This window comes from Dipodomys merriami, unplaced genomic scaffold (genome assembly GCF_024711535.1).
Source record: "Dipodomys merriami isolate MVZ:Mamm:240054 unplaced genomic scaffold, mDipMer1.0.p SCAF_665, whole genome shotgun sequence".
NCBI classification, from domain to species: Eukaryota; Metazoa; Chordata; class Mammalia; order Rodentia; family Heteromyidae; genus Dipodomys; species Dipodomys merriami.
This window is the reverse complement of record NW_027206252.1, coordinates 50,826-65,572: the sequence shown is the minus strand read 5'-3', so window position 1 is coordinate 65,572 and position 14,747 is coordinate 50,826. Positions and strand designations below refer to the sequence as shown.

The 14,747-nt window shown below is 64.1% G+C and overlaps 1 protein-coding gene across 3 annotated transcripts; it reads right to left on the bottom strand.

Annotated features, from left to right (window-relative positions):
* Nucleotides 1-7,130: 7,130 nt before the first annotated feature.
* On the bottom strand, nucleotides 7,131-11,451 carry LOC138815745 (histamine H3 receptor). Of its 3 annotated transcripts, none has more exons than XM_070005113.1 (3): nucleotides 11,188-11,451; nucleotides 10,139-10,305; nucleotides 7,131-8,854 (listed from the first exon to the last, which is right to left on the bottom strand). In XM_070005113.1, exons 1-3 carry the CDS (start codon nucleotides 11,435-11,437, stop codon nucleotides 7,934-7,936), a joined length of 1,338 nt encoding a protein of 445 aa, XP_069861214.1. In that variant the 5' UTR covers nucleotides 11,438-11,451; the 3' UTR covers nucleotides 7,131-7,933. The 3 variants fall into 3 exon arrangements, with proteins under 3 accessions (XP_069861214.1, XP_069861215.1, XP_069861216.1); XM_070005114.1 differs by having other exon boundaries at nucleotides 11,192-11,451; XM_070005115.1 differs by lacking the exon at nucleotides 11,188-11,451 and adding an exon at nucleotides 10,412-10,429.
* Nucleotides 11,452-14,747: the final 3,296 nt, after the last annotated feature.

Here is a 14,747-nt window from a genome sequence, read left to right as displayed (position 1 = left end):
CCACGCTGAGGACAGTGGCCCCTGCTCTCACACACACGTGCTGAGCATGTGCTAAGATGTCCAATGGTTGGGACACAGCTGGAGGCAAGAGGGAGGCGCCGCTAGACAGCGGCGGGAATGAGCTCAGCGAGCTGCGTTCTGCGGGCGGCTGGGAGCTGGGCGAGCAGCACGGCAGCGTCTGCAGGTGCCCTGCTGTGCTTGTTTATGTGGCATTCATGAAGTGCCGTACTGGAGCTGGAGAGAGGCTGGGTTCCTCCGCCACAGGCAGAGGGCCCGCGAGGGCAGGAGGATGGCCGTGTCTTCAGAGGTGAGCTGCGGCTGCGCGCGGAGAGCCCGCTAGGACCCGGTGCACAATGGGCCGCAGGTGCCTGTTGGAAGATGAGAATTGTCCCAAAAGGACGTGGTGGCGGCTACGCCACACCGTGGACTTGACTGGAGCAGATAGAGCCGAAAAGTGTGCATATTCCACCGTGAACTTGACTGCAGCAGATAGAGCAGGCGCCTAAAAGTGTGCATATTCCACCATAGTAGAAGACCAGGCTTGCACTGAATACGAGTATGCACACAGCATGCACCTTGAGGGGTGACATGGATCTTGAACACGTGGTTCAGCGGACCTTGGCAGCTCCTCATCGGGGCCCAAGGTCCCGCCGGAGACCAGGTGAGGGGATGCAGCACCGCAACTGTGACGCGGTGACCTCTGAACCGGAGCGCTGGGACTGCCGCGCCACGCAGCGATGCGGTCCCGGCCGCCTGCTCCAGTGCCACCTGTGAGGACAGATCTGGGCAGCAGAGCCAGTGACCTGAGCTCCCGACCGGATCCTACGATGGACAGTCAGGTCACTTGGCCACCTCTGACCACACAGGCTGAGGAAGCGCCTGGAAGCTGGGATGCATCATGCAGCCCTCTCTCACCTTTGCTTCCAATTCTTTGTCTGTTTAAACCTCCAGCTCATGCCGGTGTCCTGAAGACAGCCGATGTGTTACTTGACTGATTCATTACATGGCTGCTCATGCCAGGAAGAAATCTTTCTCCGCCCTTCATTGTGTGGCCCCCAACATAGCAGTGAGTGGCCAACCTAATGTGTGACCCTGAAGTTTTGAGCCTAAGACTGGTTTTAGGACGCCAGGTGTCCTGGTCTTGCTTGGGCCCCATCCTTCCCTCCTAACTCATTTCTCCCTTTTAGAATGGGCCACTGTGTACTGGAAGTATGTTGTTTTATATCTAACAGGATCTACAGCTAAGTGTTTGCCTTGAGTCTCAAAGCAGACTATGAATTTGGACTTTTTAAATTTTTATTTATTTTTTGCCAGTCCTGGGGCTTGAACTCAGGGCCTGGACATTTTCCCTGAGCCTCTTTATGCTCAAGGCTAGCATTCTATCATGTGAGCCATGACACCACTTCTAGCTTTTTCTAAGTAGTTTATTGGAGATAAGAGTCTCACAGACTTTCCTACCTGATCTGGCTTTGAACTGTGACCCTCAGATCTCAGCTAGGATTACAGGCATGAACCACTAATGCCTGGCTGGACTTGATTTTTTAATGATACTGCACTTTTTTTTTTTTTTCTTTTTGGTCAGCCACAGGGCTGTTCATGAGTTCATCAGGGCCTGGCCGCTGTCCCTGAGCTCTTTTTGCTAAAATGGAGCCACAGCTCCACTTCTGGTTTTTGAGTGGTTAGAGATAAGAGTCTTACAGAGACTTTACAGGGACATTTCTGTCTGGGCTGACTTTGCAATCCTAAGATCTCAGCCTCCTGAGTAGCTAGGATTACAGGTGTGAGTTACTGGCCACCTGGATGATACTAGGCTTTAAACTTAGGAGCTTTTGCTAGGTAGGTGCTCTACTATTTGAGCCAGGCCTTCAGCCCTGAATTTAGACTTTAAAAATTTTTTTATTGTGGGGCTGGGAAGGTGGCTCAGTGGTAGAGCGCTTGCCTTGCATGCATGAGGCCCTGGGTTCGATTCCCCAGCACCACATAAGCAGAAAAAAAAAGCTGGAAGTGGCACTGTGGCTCAAGTGGTAGAGCACTAGCCTTGAACTGAAGAGCTGAGGGACAGCGCCCAGGCCCAGAGTTCAAGCCCCATGACCGGACCCCCCCAAAAAAATTATTATTGTTATTATAAAGGTGATGTACATAAGTCAGGTAAAGAGTACATTTCTTTTTTTCTTTTTTTTTCTTTTTTTTTTGTCGGTCATGGGGCTTGAACTCTGGGCCTGGGCACTGTCCCTCAGCTCCTCAGCTCAAGGCTAGTGTTCTACACTTGAGCCACAGCACCACTTCTGGTTTTTGAGTGGTTTATTGGAGATGAGAGTCTCATGGACTTTACTGCCCAGGCTGGCTTTGAACTGTGATCCTCAGATCTCAGCCTCCTGAGTAGCTAGGATTACAGGCATGAGCCACCAGCGCCCAGCAAGAGTACATTGCTTTTGGACAATGTCACACTGAATTTAAACTTTTGAGCAATGTGAGGGCTTTGTTACCAGCTGCAAGACTTTTGGGACGTGACTAACCTAAAAATAAGAGTCATTCTCACCTAATGAGTGGCTCATCCCTCACTGGATAGCAGTATTGGACGGGTAAAAGATGGGAAGTTGGGTCTAGCTGGAGGAAGAAAGCTGGGCGCTGGTAGCTCACACCCGTCATCCTAGCTACTCAGGAGGCTGAGATCTGAGGATCACGATTCAAAACCAACCCGGGCAGGAAAGTCCATGAGACTCTGATCTCCAATAAACCACCAGAAAACCAGTAGTGATGCTGTGGCTCAAGTGGTAGAGCGCTAGCCTTGCACTGAAGAGCTGAGGGACAGTGCCCAGGCCCAGAGTTCAAATCCCACGACAGACAGACAGACCCCCCCCCACACACACACAGTAATAATCGATGGAGGAAGGTGGCCCCTGGAACCGTGTCCTGGAGGACGGCATCTCTCCAGGCTCCTCCTGCACCTCCTCTCTTGGCTGGCAGGTGAAGGTAATGTGAGCCCTCCGCTCCACCACGCCCTCCCTGCCACGGCGGCCTCTCCTCTCTGAAACTGTGTGCCAAATAAGTTGTCTCCATGAGGTTGGGGGTCACGGTGACTATTGGTAACGGGGAATCTTCCTATGTGACGTTGGTCAGGAGCATCATCTGCAAAACGGAAATCCCAGAGCCTCTCTACTGGAGGACTATTTGCGTTTGGAGACAGGGATCCGAATGGGGTCTGAGATGTGGTGTCACCTTGCTGTTGTGGTCCATGCACATTCCTCCTGACCAGCACGTGGCAATCCTTCCCAGGCAGGCGCAGAACCCTGCTCAGCTTCCCCCCGCCACATGTCCCCAGTGCAGCCCCATGCCTGCACCGGGCGGGGGGGGGGGAACAGGAGGCCCCAGGCACCGAGGGACCCTAGGCCACACAGCCACGTGTGGCCTGGAACTTGCGTCCAGCCTCCCCCAGCTCTGTGTCTGCCCTGCACCGGTGAGGCAGGCGGGGGAGGAGCCGGTGGGGAGAACGTGACCCCCTGGAGGCCCGGGGCAGTGGGAACTGCCCAGCTGCCCCCAGCCTTCTGTGGTCCTCCCGCCTGCAGGAGGTGGGACCCAGGCACTTAATGACAGGTTAGCGCAGCGCTGTCTGCTGTCTGCTGTCAGCAGGTGCACAGCCGCACAGCCAACAATGGAGCAATTTGGGTAATGGCAGGGAGGCCTGCACCGGCTGAGGAGCCACTTCCTGCCCAGGGAGGAGGGGGGCGGGAGGGAGGGGGGGCTGCAGAGTTGCAGCCCGCTAGGGGCCCACACTGGGCCTGGCCGCCCACAGGCCTGAGCCCATGCTTTGGAGGAAAAAGCTGAGGTGCGGGGCGCCTTCCTGGTCTCTCCTGCCTGCCGGAATAGGAAGGTGGAGGGCTGGGGAACCCCTGGGAAACCTGTGTTTTACTCCCAGCCTTGAGCAGAGCTGGGGTGAGGCTGGGGCACACCCCACACCGCAGGTCCTCCCGGCCCTTCCAAGAGTACTTTCTATGACCTTGGCCCATGACGCCTTGGCATGCCTCCCTTCTCTGTCCCCACGCTGGGACTCCACAGGGGTGCATAGAAAGCGGGCTGCTTTCCTGCCTCCTTTCTTCAACCAAACAATGGAGCGCACACAGTAGGTGCTCAGTAAGTGCTTCATGCTGAGATGAGCAGAGCTGGGGCTTGGTTCCAGGACTCCCAGAGTCCTCACAGATGCCCACTTTGTTCCCTATTTTGGGGATCCTCCTGCCTGGCACCGCCCCGGGGGCCCTGGTCCCCGGCACAGTCCTGGCCACCCTGCGGTGCCCAGCACACAGTAGGTGCAGGAAGAATGAGATGAGCAGAGAGAAGCTGGGTTAGGTGAAGCCTGGCATTGGCGTTGGCTTCCTGCAGGTGCCAGGAGGGACAGCAGAGGGGACAGGAGAGGGGCCAGCATCCCTGCTGCCCTCCGTCTGCAGAGCAGTGGGCAGGCGCCCCTCGGGGCTGAGGCCTCAGCCGCTGCCCAGTGGAAGGCTCTTTGTGCCTCGGAGCCCAGCCACAGCGGCGGGGGGAACAGGAGCACCGGGAGGGCCGGGAGGCTCCGGCCTGGCAAGGGCCACGCGGCCGTCCGTCCCTCTGGTAGTCCTCACTCCCCGTGATCTGGCCTTCCGCAGAAGGACGGGTTGGGCTCACCCGTGTGCAGAACAGAACCGGGCGCTCTGGAGCTCCCGCTCAGACTGGGAAGACAGCCCTCCCCCCTGCAGCCAGCCTGTGCCCAGAACCTTCCCTAGCGGACACCCCAGAGCGAGCGCGGGGCAGGCAAGGAGAGCAACACAAGCAGCCAACGCCTGCCCAGTCAGCGGGGCCCAGGCAGGCTCTGGCCCTGAGGCCCTCCACGAGGCCTGCCCAGCTGGCTGCAGGGCGGTGTTCCCCACTCCAAGGGCGACAGAGAGCCGGGCCAGCGGCCGCACAGGAGCAGCTTCCCCACAGGACCCAGCAGCGCCAGTGCGGGTGTGGCTCCGGCTGCAGGGCAGGCCCCCTGCTGCCTGCGTGGTACACAGTAGGCGCTCAGTAAACAGCAGCTGTGCGGCGGGGCCCCAGCTGCATCTTTGTTTCCTCCAGGGCTGGGACTGCAGGAGAGGCTGGGATGGCAGACAGCCCCTCGGCTGTTTGTTTGCTGCAGACGCGTGGGGCCCAATAGGCTCCGTGTCTTTCTTCTCTCCTCCTCTGTCCCCACGCAGCGGCTCTGGGAGCGGCAGTTTCCAGAGATTGAAGGCAAAATTGCTTGAAAGCCTGCGCTTTTATCCTCCAATTTGTAGCCATTTAGTGGGGCTGGGCAGCGGGGCAGCCAGGGCTCTGGCTGTGCTGTCGCCAGAAAGGGCCCTTTGCTGGGGCGAGCAATTCTTTGTCCTTCCCCAGACACTGGGCTGTGGGACAGACACCTGCCTGCCCCCAGGGAGGCCCGGCTGGGTGGTGCGGGGCCAGCGAAGCCCAGGACCGTGGCTTCCCCACAGGCCTCCGGGTCAGAGCAGCGTCTGCCTGTAGAAGGCGGCCTCTGCCTTCCACGCTCAGTGCCCAGAACTCAGGCTTCTCGCCCTGAGGACAGGCCCAGCCCCGGGGCTGGGGTGGGAATTACGGAGTGAGGCCCACATCTCCAGGCTTCCCCTCCCCTCCGGTCAGGAAGGAGTGGCCTGTGTCGTGCCCCAAGAAGAGGGGCCTGTCCGAGCCAGAGGGAGACAGAATCCAAACCCAAAGTGGGTCTGGCACTGGTGACGCACGCTTGTAATCCTAGCCAGTCAGGAGGCTGAGAATTGAGGCTCACAGTCCAAAGCCAGCCTGGGCAGACAAATTGAGAGACTCTTATCTCCCATTAACTAGCCAAAGCTAGAAGTGGAGATGTAGCCCAGTGGGAAGTGCCAGGCTTGCGCAATAAAGCTAAGCAAGAGCTTGAGTCCTTGAGTTCAAACCCCAGGACTGGCACGCACACACACGCACACACATGCACACACAATCAGGAGTGGGAAGGAGAGCTGGAGGGGCGGGCTGAGCTTGGGTTAAGGGAAGCGTTGGGGTGTAGGGACACAGGTGCGCCCCGCTGTGGGGCGTGGAGCACTTGGAGCAGGAGGGGTTTTGTGGGCTGGATTCCTTGAAGAGTTGGGAATCTGAGACATCGTGAAACTCTGTCGTGCACAGGACATTGCTCTGTCCTGAGGAGGAGCCAGGGGGCCTGGCCCGTGGAGTGGCCATGGACCGACAGGACGCCCCCACCCCAGGGAGGAGAGGCGGGGCCCCTCAGGGGAGGCGGCAGGTCAGGCCAGGTCTGGCGAGTCCAGCAGCAGGGCCAGCACGCTGTCCTGTTTGCAAGGGGGAGGGGCACTGTCTGCTTGTTGCCACTGTCCCAGCCTGCAGCAGCATCCTGCCCCGAGGCATAGCGCGGGCGGTGCTCTGCGCATCCGCCCTCTCCACACCCCCCTCTCCACACCCCCCTCTCCACACCCCCCTCTCCACACCCCCCTCTCCACACCCCCCTCTCCACACGCCGCCCAGCGGCAGCCCTGGCCGAGCAGCCCTCCCGGGACCCCTTGGTCTCCCACCATTGCTTTCCTGAGTTCCTCTGAGTGCATGCACAGGGCACGGCTTGTGTCCGCCCCGCACCCTGAGGTGTGCAAGGCCCAGAGCTGCCTTCCAGGTGAAGGCTGAGGTGTGCCACCAACTGCTGCCACACTTCTGGGAGTGGGTCCACATGCCAAGGCTGGGGGAGCCCCTCTCGGCGCCACCTCCCCCCCGCCCCCCGCCCCCCGCCCCCTGGCCCTGAGGGGTGCGGGGCCCTGTGCGGGCATTGCAGGCACCATGCTCCCGGGAGAAGCCCTGGGCGGCAGGCCCCCCTCCTCCCCCTCTGGTCCTCCGTGATGGGGAGCGCCACCACTGCCTGCACCTCACCTCTTCACCCCAGCGCCTCCCGAGCCCTGCATTCCACCCGCCCCACAGACTCCTCAAGAATCAGCACCAATAAAAAAATACACTTTATTGTGACTTCAGGGTGGCAGGGGCAGCGTAGCGGGCACGCGGGCAGCACGGCATGCAAGTGCCTGAGACGGGCGCACGGGACACAGCGAAGCAGCCCTCCCTCCCCCGCCCCCCCGCCCCCCCCCCCGCCGGGACCCAACCACCCCCAAGACATTCTCCCGGAGCAGGAGGGGCGGAGCAGGCTCTGGGCAGTGGAGCAGCCTTGTGGCCGGGGCCCTGGCCCTGGGCCGGCGGGGCGGGCAGGCGCAGCTGGTGCAGCTCAGGCGGAAGCCGCTGCACAGGGAGGAGGGCGTGGGAGCCACACCTGCCAATCCAGCCCTGAGCTCCTCGGCAATTTTGTCTCTCTTGATTAAACATCCAAGGAACATCAAGTTCACAGACGTGTTTTCTTCTTCTTCATCTTCCTGAAAACACCCAGAATGGAAAAGCAGAGAACGGCTTCGAGGTTCCCGGGGCACTTGTGACTTCACGGGACAGAGTCAGAGGAAAGAGGGACGCAGGAGCCAGGGCCTGGGCTGAAGCGCGAGCAGAGGCAGCAGAGGCAGCGTCCCCAGCCGGCACGGTGCGGGGGGGGGGGGCGGGATGCGGGTGCGTGGGCACGTGCGTGGGCAGGGATTGAAGCACACACACAGCATCCACTCTGGGGAAAGCTCCACTGCGATGTGCGAAAGGTGGACGCCACTGGCCACGGCACTTCCGTGCTCCTGCATCGTCCCTCTGGGGGGAAAGCAGGATGGAGGAGGTCGGGGCCCACCCCCCCACACCAGTTCAGCGAGGCCCCAAGCCAGCCCACCAATGTCCCCACTGCGTGACAGATGACTAAGAGAGGCCACTGTGTTCAGGGTGGGCCGCAGACAGGGTGTGTGGAGGGCTGGGCTGGGAGAAAGGGTCGCCCAGGAGATCGGGTGCAAGGGGCACGAATGGGGGGGCCTGGGCCGCCGGCTCACTTCCAGCACTGCTCCAGGGAGCCGTGGGGTTGGACCTTGAGCTTCTGGGGGCAGAGCAGCTTGGTGAAGGCCCGGCGGAAGCTGTGGTGGCACAGCGGGTAGAGGACGGGGTTGACCGCCGAGTTGGCCCACAGGAGCCAGAAGGACGTCTCGTACCAGTAGTCGGGGATGCAGCGGCCGTGGCAGGCCGCCCGGATGATCATCAGCAGCGTGTACGGGGCCCAGCAGAGCCCGAAGATGCTCACGATGATGGCCAGCGACTTGGCCACCTTCTTGTCCCGTGAAAGGCGGAAGCGCTGCGTGATACTCTGGGACACCATCTTCATGCGCTTCTCCAGGGACGCCGAGGATGCCGACGGCTTGGAGCCCCTTTTGAGCGAGCGCGGCCTCTCGGTGCCCCGGGAGGAGCTGCCAGAGCTGGAGGTGGGCGAGGCCGTGGCGCCCCCGCCGCTGGCGCCCCCGAGTGCAGCATCCCCGGGCTCGGGCCCAGGCCCGGCCTCGCCCGCCCCGTACCGGTGCAGAGGCACGGCTTCGCCCTGCCCCTTGGGCCAGCAGCCCCAGCAGCCCGGGGCCGGCGGAGGCGTGGAGGGCTGGGCCTCGGGCGGGGGCTCGGGCCCCGCGTCGCGGGCGCCGTCCAGCCGGAGGCGGGTGCGTCTCTGGATGTTCAGGTAGATGCTGAGGTTGAAGAAGGTGACGCTGAGGAAGGGTGTGAAGAACTCCAGCGTGGAGGCGGTGATGAGGAAGTACCAGTTGTAGAAGAACTCGGCGTAGCAGTGGCCCTCAGGGATGGAGCTGCCCCCGGACAGGTACTCCCAGCTCAGGATGGCCGGCCCATATAACAGGAAGGCCAACACCCAGACCAGCGCCATCTTCTGAACTGCCCTCCGGGTGTCACCCTGCTGGGCCCGGTAGGAGACCTGCGCGGGACGCGGGGCGGTGAGCAGGGCTAGGGGCTCGGGAGGCCTCTTCTTTGCAGCAGTGCTCCCCTCCCCCTCCCCTGCCTGTGCCCCTGGCCAGCCCCTGCCCTGCACACCCTCCTCGAGCCTCAGACCCTCCTGGTCAATCCACGTGTCCCCACCCCCGGGCCAGGCGTGTGGCTGCGGCATCGTGTAAGCCCGAGCCGTCTGCAGAGCCCTGCTGTGCCTACAGGGAGGACCTGTCTCTGCCTCCACTTGGTGCTCCCCAACCAGGGGGGTTGGAGGTGCGAGAACGACAATATCCATTCTGAAGACCCCCAGCCCCACCCCCACCCCCGTCCGTGTCAACGGCTCTGGAAGAAGAGTGGGTAGCCAAGGTCGAGTCAGTAAGTACTTGCGAAGGAGCAACATCTCCACCCTCCAAGGGCACAGAGCAACCTGGCAGCACGGCAGAGCGGCGGGAGGGGCCGCGGGCTCTGCCTCAGGTAGACCGCCTGGGGAGGAGGGGACAGGGCCCGAGAGCGGCCTGAGGCTGCCCACTGGGCACCCTGCAGGTGACCGGTTACTGCTGACCACAGGTCAGCGAGGGGCCTCAATGCGCCAGCTCCGTGCCGGGCGCCCTTTGGGTGTGACCTCATTTCATCTCACTTCAGCCCCACGACTGTCCTGCTTTCCTGGTGGCTGGAGGAGGTGTAAGAAGAGCACCACTGAACAGCTCAGGAGGACTCCAGGCTGGTGCTCACGGCTCAGCCTTCCCAGGCTCAAAGGAAACCTGCTCCCCTGGCACAGGGTGGCCGGAGCGCCCTCGGGTTGCCACCCGCCAGGAGGCGGGGAGGGAGCTGCTGCAAACTCACGCCACAGCGCCCGCCACGCTCCCATGCCGTGAGTCCTGCAGGTCCAGAGCTAACTCACGGCAGCTCCTCAGTCTTACCAAGAGGAGCCTGGGCAACCAGAACCTTCAGCCTGCTTCCCTGGGGCCAGGTGTTCACCACCACATGCACACACGTGAGAGACACACAGATACTCAACGCCAGGGACGCAGCGTGCTCCGGCGCCGAGGCTGGACTGTGGGCCCTTCCCTGCAGGAACATCTGATTCCAAGTGCCACCAAGTGGCACCAGATGGAAAACCTGCACATGTCAGCTTGGAGGCCAGTGAGGACCAACCCCTGAGCACCTGCCCACAACTCAGAAGTGGCTAGTGGCCGCCACCTCCCAATCCCTCCCACGGCCACCTCACACCACCCTCCGCAGGCATGAACCCCGGTTCCGACACGGGACTCACGGCGCGGGTGACGGATAGGAAGCGGTCGTAGCTGATGAGCACGATGTTGAAGACGGAGGACGTGCACAGCAGGTAATCCACCACCAGCCACAGCTTGCACAGGCCCCGGCCGAAGGTCCAGCGGCCCGTCAGCACGTAGGGCACGTACAGCGGGATGCAGAAGGCACCTGAGGGGAGAGGAGGACTGTGTGGGACCACGGCCGGAAGGGGAGTGGGGTGAGCCCTGTGTGGGAGCAGACACAGGCACCCAAGGACCAGCGACCCTTATCGTACCCTCTCCAGGACACAACTTTTGGGGTCCCAGCCTTCAGCCTCAGCACGGCCCCCAGTCGTCGTCGTCCCCCCCCCCCAGTCTCTTTGACTTGGGGGGAGGGGGCAGGAGGGAGGATTCAGGCAGGGGATCTCTGAGCATCTTAAGACCAGAGCTCCGGCTTCTGCTCAGCCCTCTCAGCCTGCAAAGGGAGGAGGAAAGAATCTTTTCCTCCTTCCCAGCCCCTATCCTGGCGGTTGGACAGCCTTGTTCCTCTGCTGAGAAGCCAAAACAGCCTTTCTCCTGGCTTAAAGGGCGATTGGCTGCCGCCCCAGCCGCTCCCACCGCCAAAACCGGCTCCCAGCGTCTGGAAGACGCAGCTCGCAGCCCCAACAGGTGTCTGGCGCTCGGCCCCCTCCCTGCGCCCCGCCCCCCGTCGGCAGCAGGACGCGGACACGTGAGCGCGCGCCTCGGCGTCTCCCGGGCCGCCCTCCCCGCCGCCCCTTCCCCGGCCCCGCGCTCCAGGTCCCCCTCCCCGCCGCGCCCAGGGCGCCCCTCGCCTCGCCATCCCCCCCACCCCACGCGTCCCGAGTCCGCCGCAGCCTTTGTCTGGCCGGGGCGCCGCGGCCCCGGCCCCGCCCGGAGGGCGCCCCTCCTCCGCTCCGTCCCGCGGCCCGGGAGGCCGGGAACTTCCCGGCGCCCCCCGCCCCGCGGGGCCTGACGCCCGCTCCCCCGGCAGAGCCCCCGGCCGGACTCGGCGCCCCAGGGCTCGGCGGCGCGCCGGGTCGGGGGGCTTTACCCACGAGGAAGTCGGAGATGGCCAGGTTGAGCAGAAAGAAGTTGTTCTGGGTGCGGAGGCTCGAGTCCGCCACGAAGGCGAGCATGACCAGCGCGTTGCCGAGCACCGTGGCCACGATCAGCAGCGCCATGAGCGCGGCCAGCACCGCGGTCCAGGCGGCCGAGAAGCCGCGCGCCGCGCCCGCCGCCGCCGCCTCTCCCGCCAGCGCCACCGACGCGTTCGGGAACCCGTCGGGCGGCGCGCGCTCCATGGCCCCGCAGCTCACTGGGCGCCGAGACTCGGGGCCGGGCGCGGGCCGAGGGCTGGGCGACCGCGCGGGGCCCCCGCCCGGGAGCCTGGTCTCGGCCGGCTCTCCGCCCGGTCCGGTTTCCCGGGGGGCGCCGGGCGCATGGTCCGCGGGGCTGGGGCCGGGGCCGGGCCGCGAGGCGCGGGGCGCGGGGCGCGGGGGAGGGGGCTGGGGCCGGAATCGGAGCCGCCGCAGCCGCGGGCAGCGGGAGCGCAGCCGGAGCCCCAGCCGCCGCCGGCGCGTCCGTGCGCCCCGAGCGCCGCGCGCGGCGGAGTGCGCCCCGCGCCCGGCCCGCCGCCCCCCGCGCCCCGCGCAGGGCCCCCGCCATTGGCTGGCGCCTTCGCCCCGCCTCCGGCCCGCCCCCGCCCCGCCCTGCGCGGGCAGCACCACGGACAGCGCCGCGTGCCCGCTCGACCGGCTAGAGCCCCGGCCCCGGGACGCACGGCGCCTGGCGCGGAGCCCGGCCCCGCCGCGGCCGGACCGTGTGCCCGGGGCTCACCCGAGACCGCGCCCGGGGCCCGGCCTCGGGGCCGTCCCGCTGCCCTCGTGCCCTGGGCCCCGCTGACCCCCGGCCGGCCCTCGTCTGTGGCCCGGGCGCCTGTGGGGGTGGGGAGGGGGCGGCGTGAGCCCCGGCCGCGGAGCGCGCCCCGCCAGGCCCCTCCTCGCGCCCTGCGTGGACGAACGGGTCGTGGCGGGGAAGGCAGCTCCGGAGGCCACGCGCTGGGGAGGGGTCTCCGAGCGCGGCCCCGTCCCGGGCTCGCGCCCCCCCCCGTGCACGGGACCCTGGGTCTCGGGCGACTCCTGGCCGGGGTCCAGAGCAAGTGCAGGGTGACCGGCGAGGCGCGCACAGATGTGGAGTTACATAAGGGAGACGAGCCGGAGCGGCCCGGCCGGGAGCGAAGCGCGCCCAGCGGGCCCCAGGCGGCCCCGGTGGACGGGAGCGGCCGGCGGCGGGGGCCCGGGCCGCGGACCCGCGGTCAGCGCGGCGGGGTGGTCCCGGTGCCGCGGGCCGCCGAGGTCACCGCGCTCCGGGCGCGGCCGGGGCGGCGGCGGCGGCGGCGGCGGCGTTAGCGCCGGCGGGAGGGGCGGGGGAGGAGAGCCGCGGAGCCTCCCTCCCCCTCCCGCGTGCTCAGGTGCCCAGGGTCAAGGACGGAGGCACGCGGAGAGCTTACCGCAGACAGACAGACAGACAGACATGCCCACGCTCCGACACACAGACACCCACAGTCAGGGAAACAGCCACCCAGCGTCAGGCTGGGACCGAGGAACAGACAGCAGACAGCAGACAGGGAACAGCGCCCGAGGGAGAGGGGAAGCGGCGCCGCTCCTCGGTGGCCAGCGGCGGGGGCCTGGGGGGGGGGAGCAGAGGGTGGGGGAGGCGCCGGTATCCCCTTACGGACAGCAGCTTCTGGTCACGTGAGGACTGCCCCTCCCCCAGCGCCCGGTGGGAACTTTGGGAAGGGGTCAGAGACTGGGGTTTCTTCCTGCAGGCGTGTTACAGAGGAGCCTAGATCAGCAGCCCAGCCGGTGGGCACTGCTTAGTCTGCTGGAGAGAAGGGGGACCCACCCCAGTTCACCCCCCACCTTTCTGGCAGACTCCCCCAGACCCGACTCACCCCAGCCCAGTTCACCCACTGGGCAGGAAGGACCTGTCCCACTCAGGCAGCCAACGGGTGGCCCCAATGCCAGGCTCCTGGCACTGGCTGGAAGGACCCCTCACCCCTCAGACCTTGTTTCCCAGCCTTCCTGTGCCTGGGGCGCTGGGCAGAGCTGTTCACAGACCCAGCCCGCAGCTGCCTCTGGGTCCTGTCCCTCCCTCACTCCCAAGGCCGCCCCAGCTTGTCCTGTGACCCCCCACACCACCCAACCTCAGGAGACAGAGTTGGGTGGAGGTCCACAGGAAGGCCTGGCTCCTATGACCTGGAGCCCCAGGGACCCCACTGTGGCACAGGGAATACTAATTGCTACTCATCCAGGCTTGAGGAACAGTCAGCAAAAGTCTGTAAAGTCCTTGCAAAGTTACCACTGTCCTGGTGGTGGTCAGTAATCTGGAAACTTGCAAAATGCATGTTTCAAGTCCAAGCAAATTACGGGGACCCCAAGCAGAACCAAGGGCTGGGGTGTGGTGGAGGTCTGCTTGCCTCCCCTCCCCCACCTTTCTCCCCAAAGACTTCCCTGCCTGTTGTCCACCCCCCAGAGAGCCAGTGGGGCAGAGAGCCAGCTGGGCAGGGAAACTCGGTGGTCTTTCCTTCCAACGCAGCCCCCACCCCCACAGTTATTGGGAGGGATTGTCGCCCCGAGGGCAGTGTTGAAAGAATGTCTGTGGGTCATCCCTGCTGCAGCCGGTAGGTACTCGGAGTACAAGGTCCACCTTGAGGACCACACTCTGTCCTAGGGGTCATTTTCCACCCTGGCCCTGTGGGACCCCATGGTATGACCTTAGGATGAGTTACCAAATTTCTCTGCCTGGAGGTCTTCCATAAACGGAGGCGAACCGGAGTCCTGGGAGTGCTCAGCCCAGAGGTTTGACAAGAGAACAGTGGTTGTGTGGGCGCCCCTGTGGATCTGGCTAGCCCTTACTCCTGTGACCTCATTAGCTCCAGGAGCCTTGACAGCGGGAAGGAAGGACCAGCAGAGCCTGCAGGTCGCCTGCCTAGGATTACACGAGGCCTGGGGCCTACACACACAACCCAGCATGCTGGCCTGGTCCGGAGGAGGGCCCCTGAGGCCTGTCAATGTACCAGTGTGGCCCGCATGCCCGCACAAGGCCCCAGCACGGCCCTATTCCCGCAGACAGCGGAACAAGGCAGGCTTCATGGGGCTCAGGTCCTGGAGGACTCTGTCTTGGAGTGACTCTCCAGTTCCATGCTGTGGGTAGAAAAGGGAGTGTAGTCAGTGGGAAGTTCCATGCGTCCAAGGACAGCGGTCGGTGTCCTAGTTAAGGGAGCCAGAGGCCTGGAGGGAAAAGCCTGAAGATGGAGACACAGAGCCCTGGGCCAGAGCCAAATCGATGACAGGAGACTGGGCACCCATGAGTTTTTGTACCTCCTGCAAACATCTGTCCCAACACATCTGCCTCAAAGAGGCCCTGTCAATAAAACCACCCAGACCAGCGAGGCAGCCTGGAGGCAGCGGCCACGGCGGGTGGTGACGGGCCCAGGAGCGTAGCTCTCACCTGCTGAAGCCCGCTCCTTCAGTGTCTGACCACCAGCCCTAAAATGGCACCTAGTACCCAAAGGGCCTAGCAGCGGAGGAGAGCAGCCTGTGGCCAACT

What these genes read in the sequence shown, in the direction of transcription:
- LOC138815745 (XM_070005113.1), bottom strand. Translation starts at nt 11,437, where the DNA reads ATGGAGCGCGCGCCGCCCGACGGGTTCCCGAACGCGTCGGTGGCGCTG. An exon ending in CATCTCCGACTTCCTCGTGG is followed by an intron (nt 10,306 to 11,187) that starts GTAAAGCCCCCC and finishes CTCTCCCCTCAG; the next exon opens with GTGCCTTCTGCATCCCGCTG. An exon ending in TCCTATCCGTCACCCGCGCC is followed by an intron (nt 8,855 to 10,138) that starts GTGAGTCCCGTG and finishes CGTCCCGCGCAG; the next exon opens with GTCTCCTACCGGGCCCAGCA.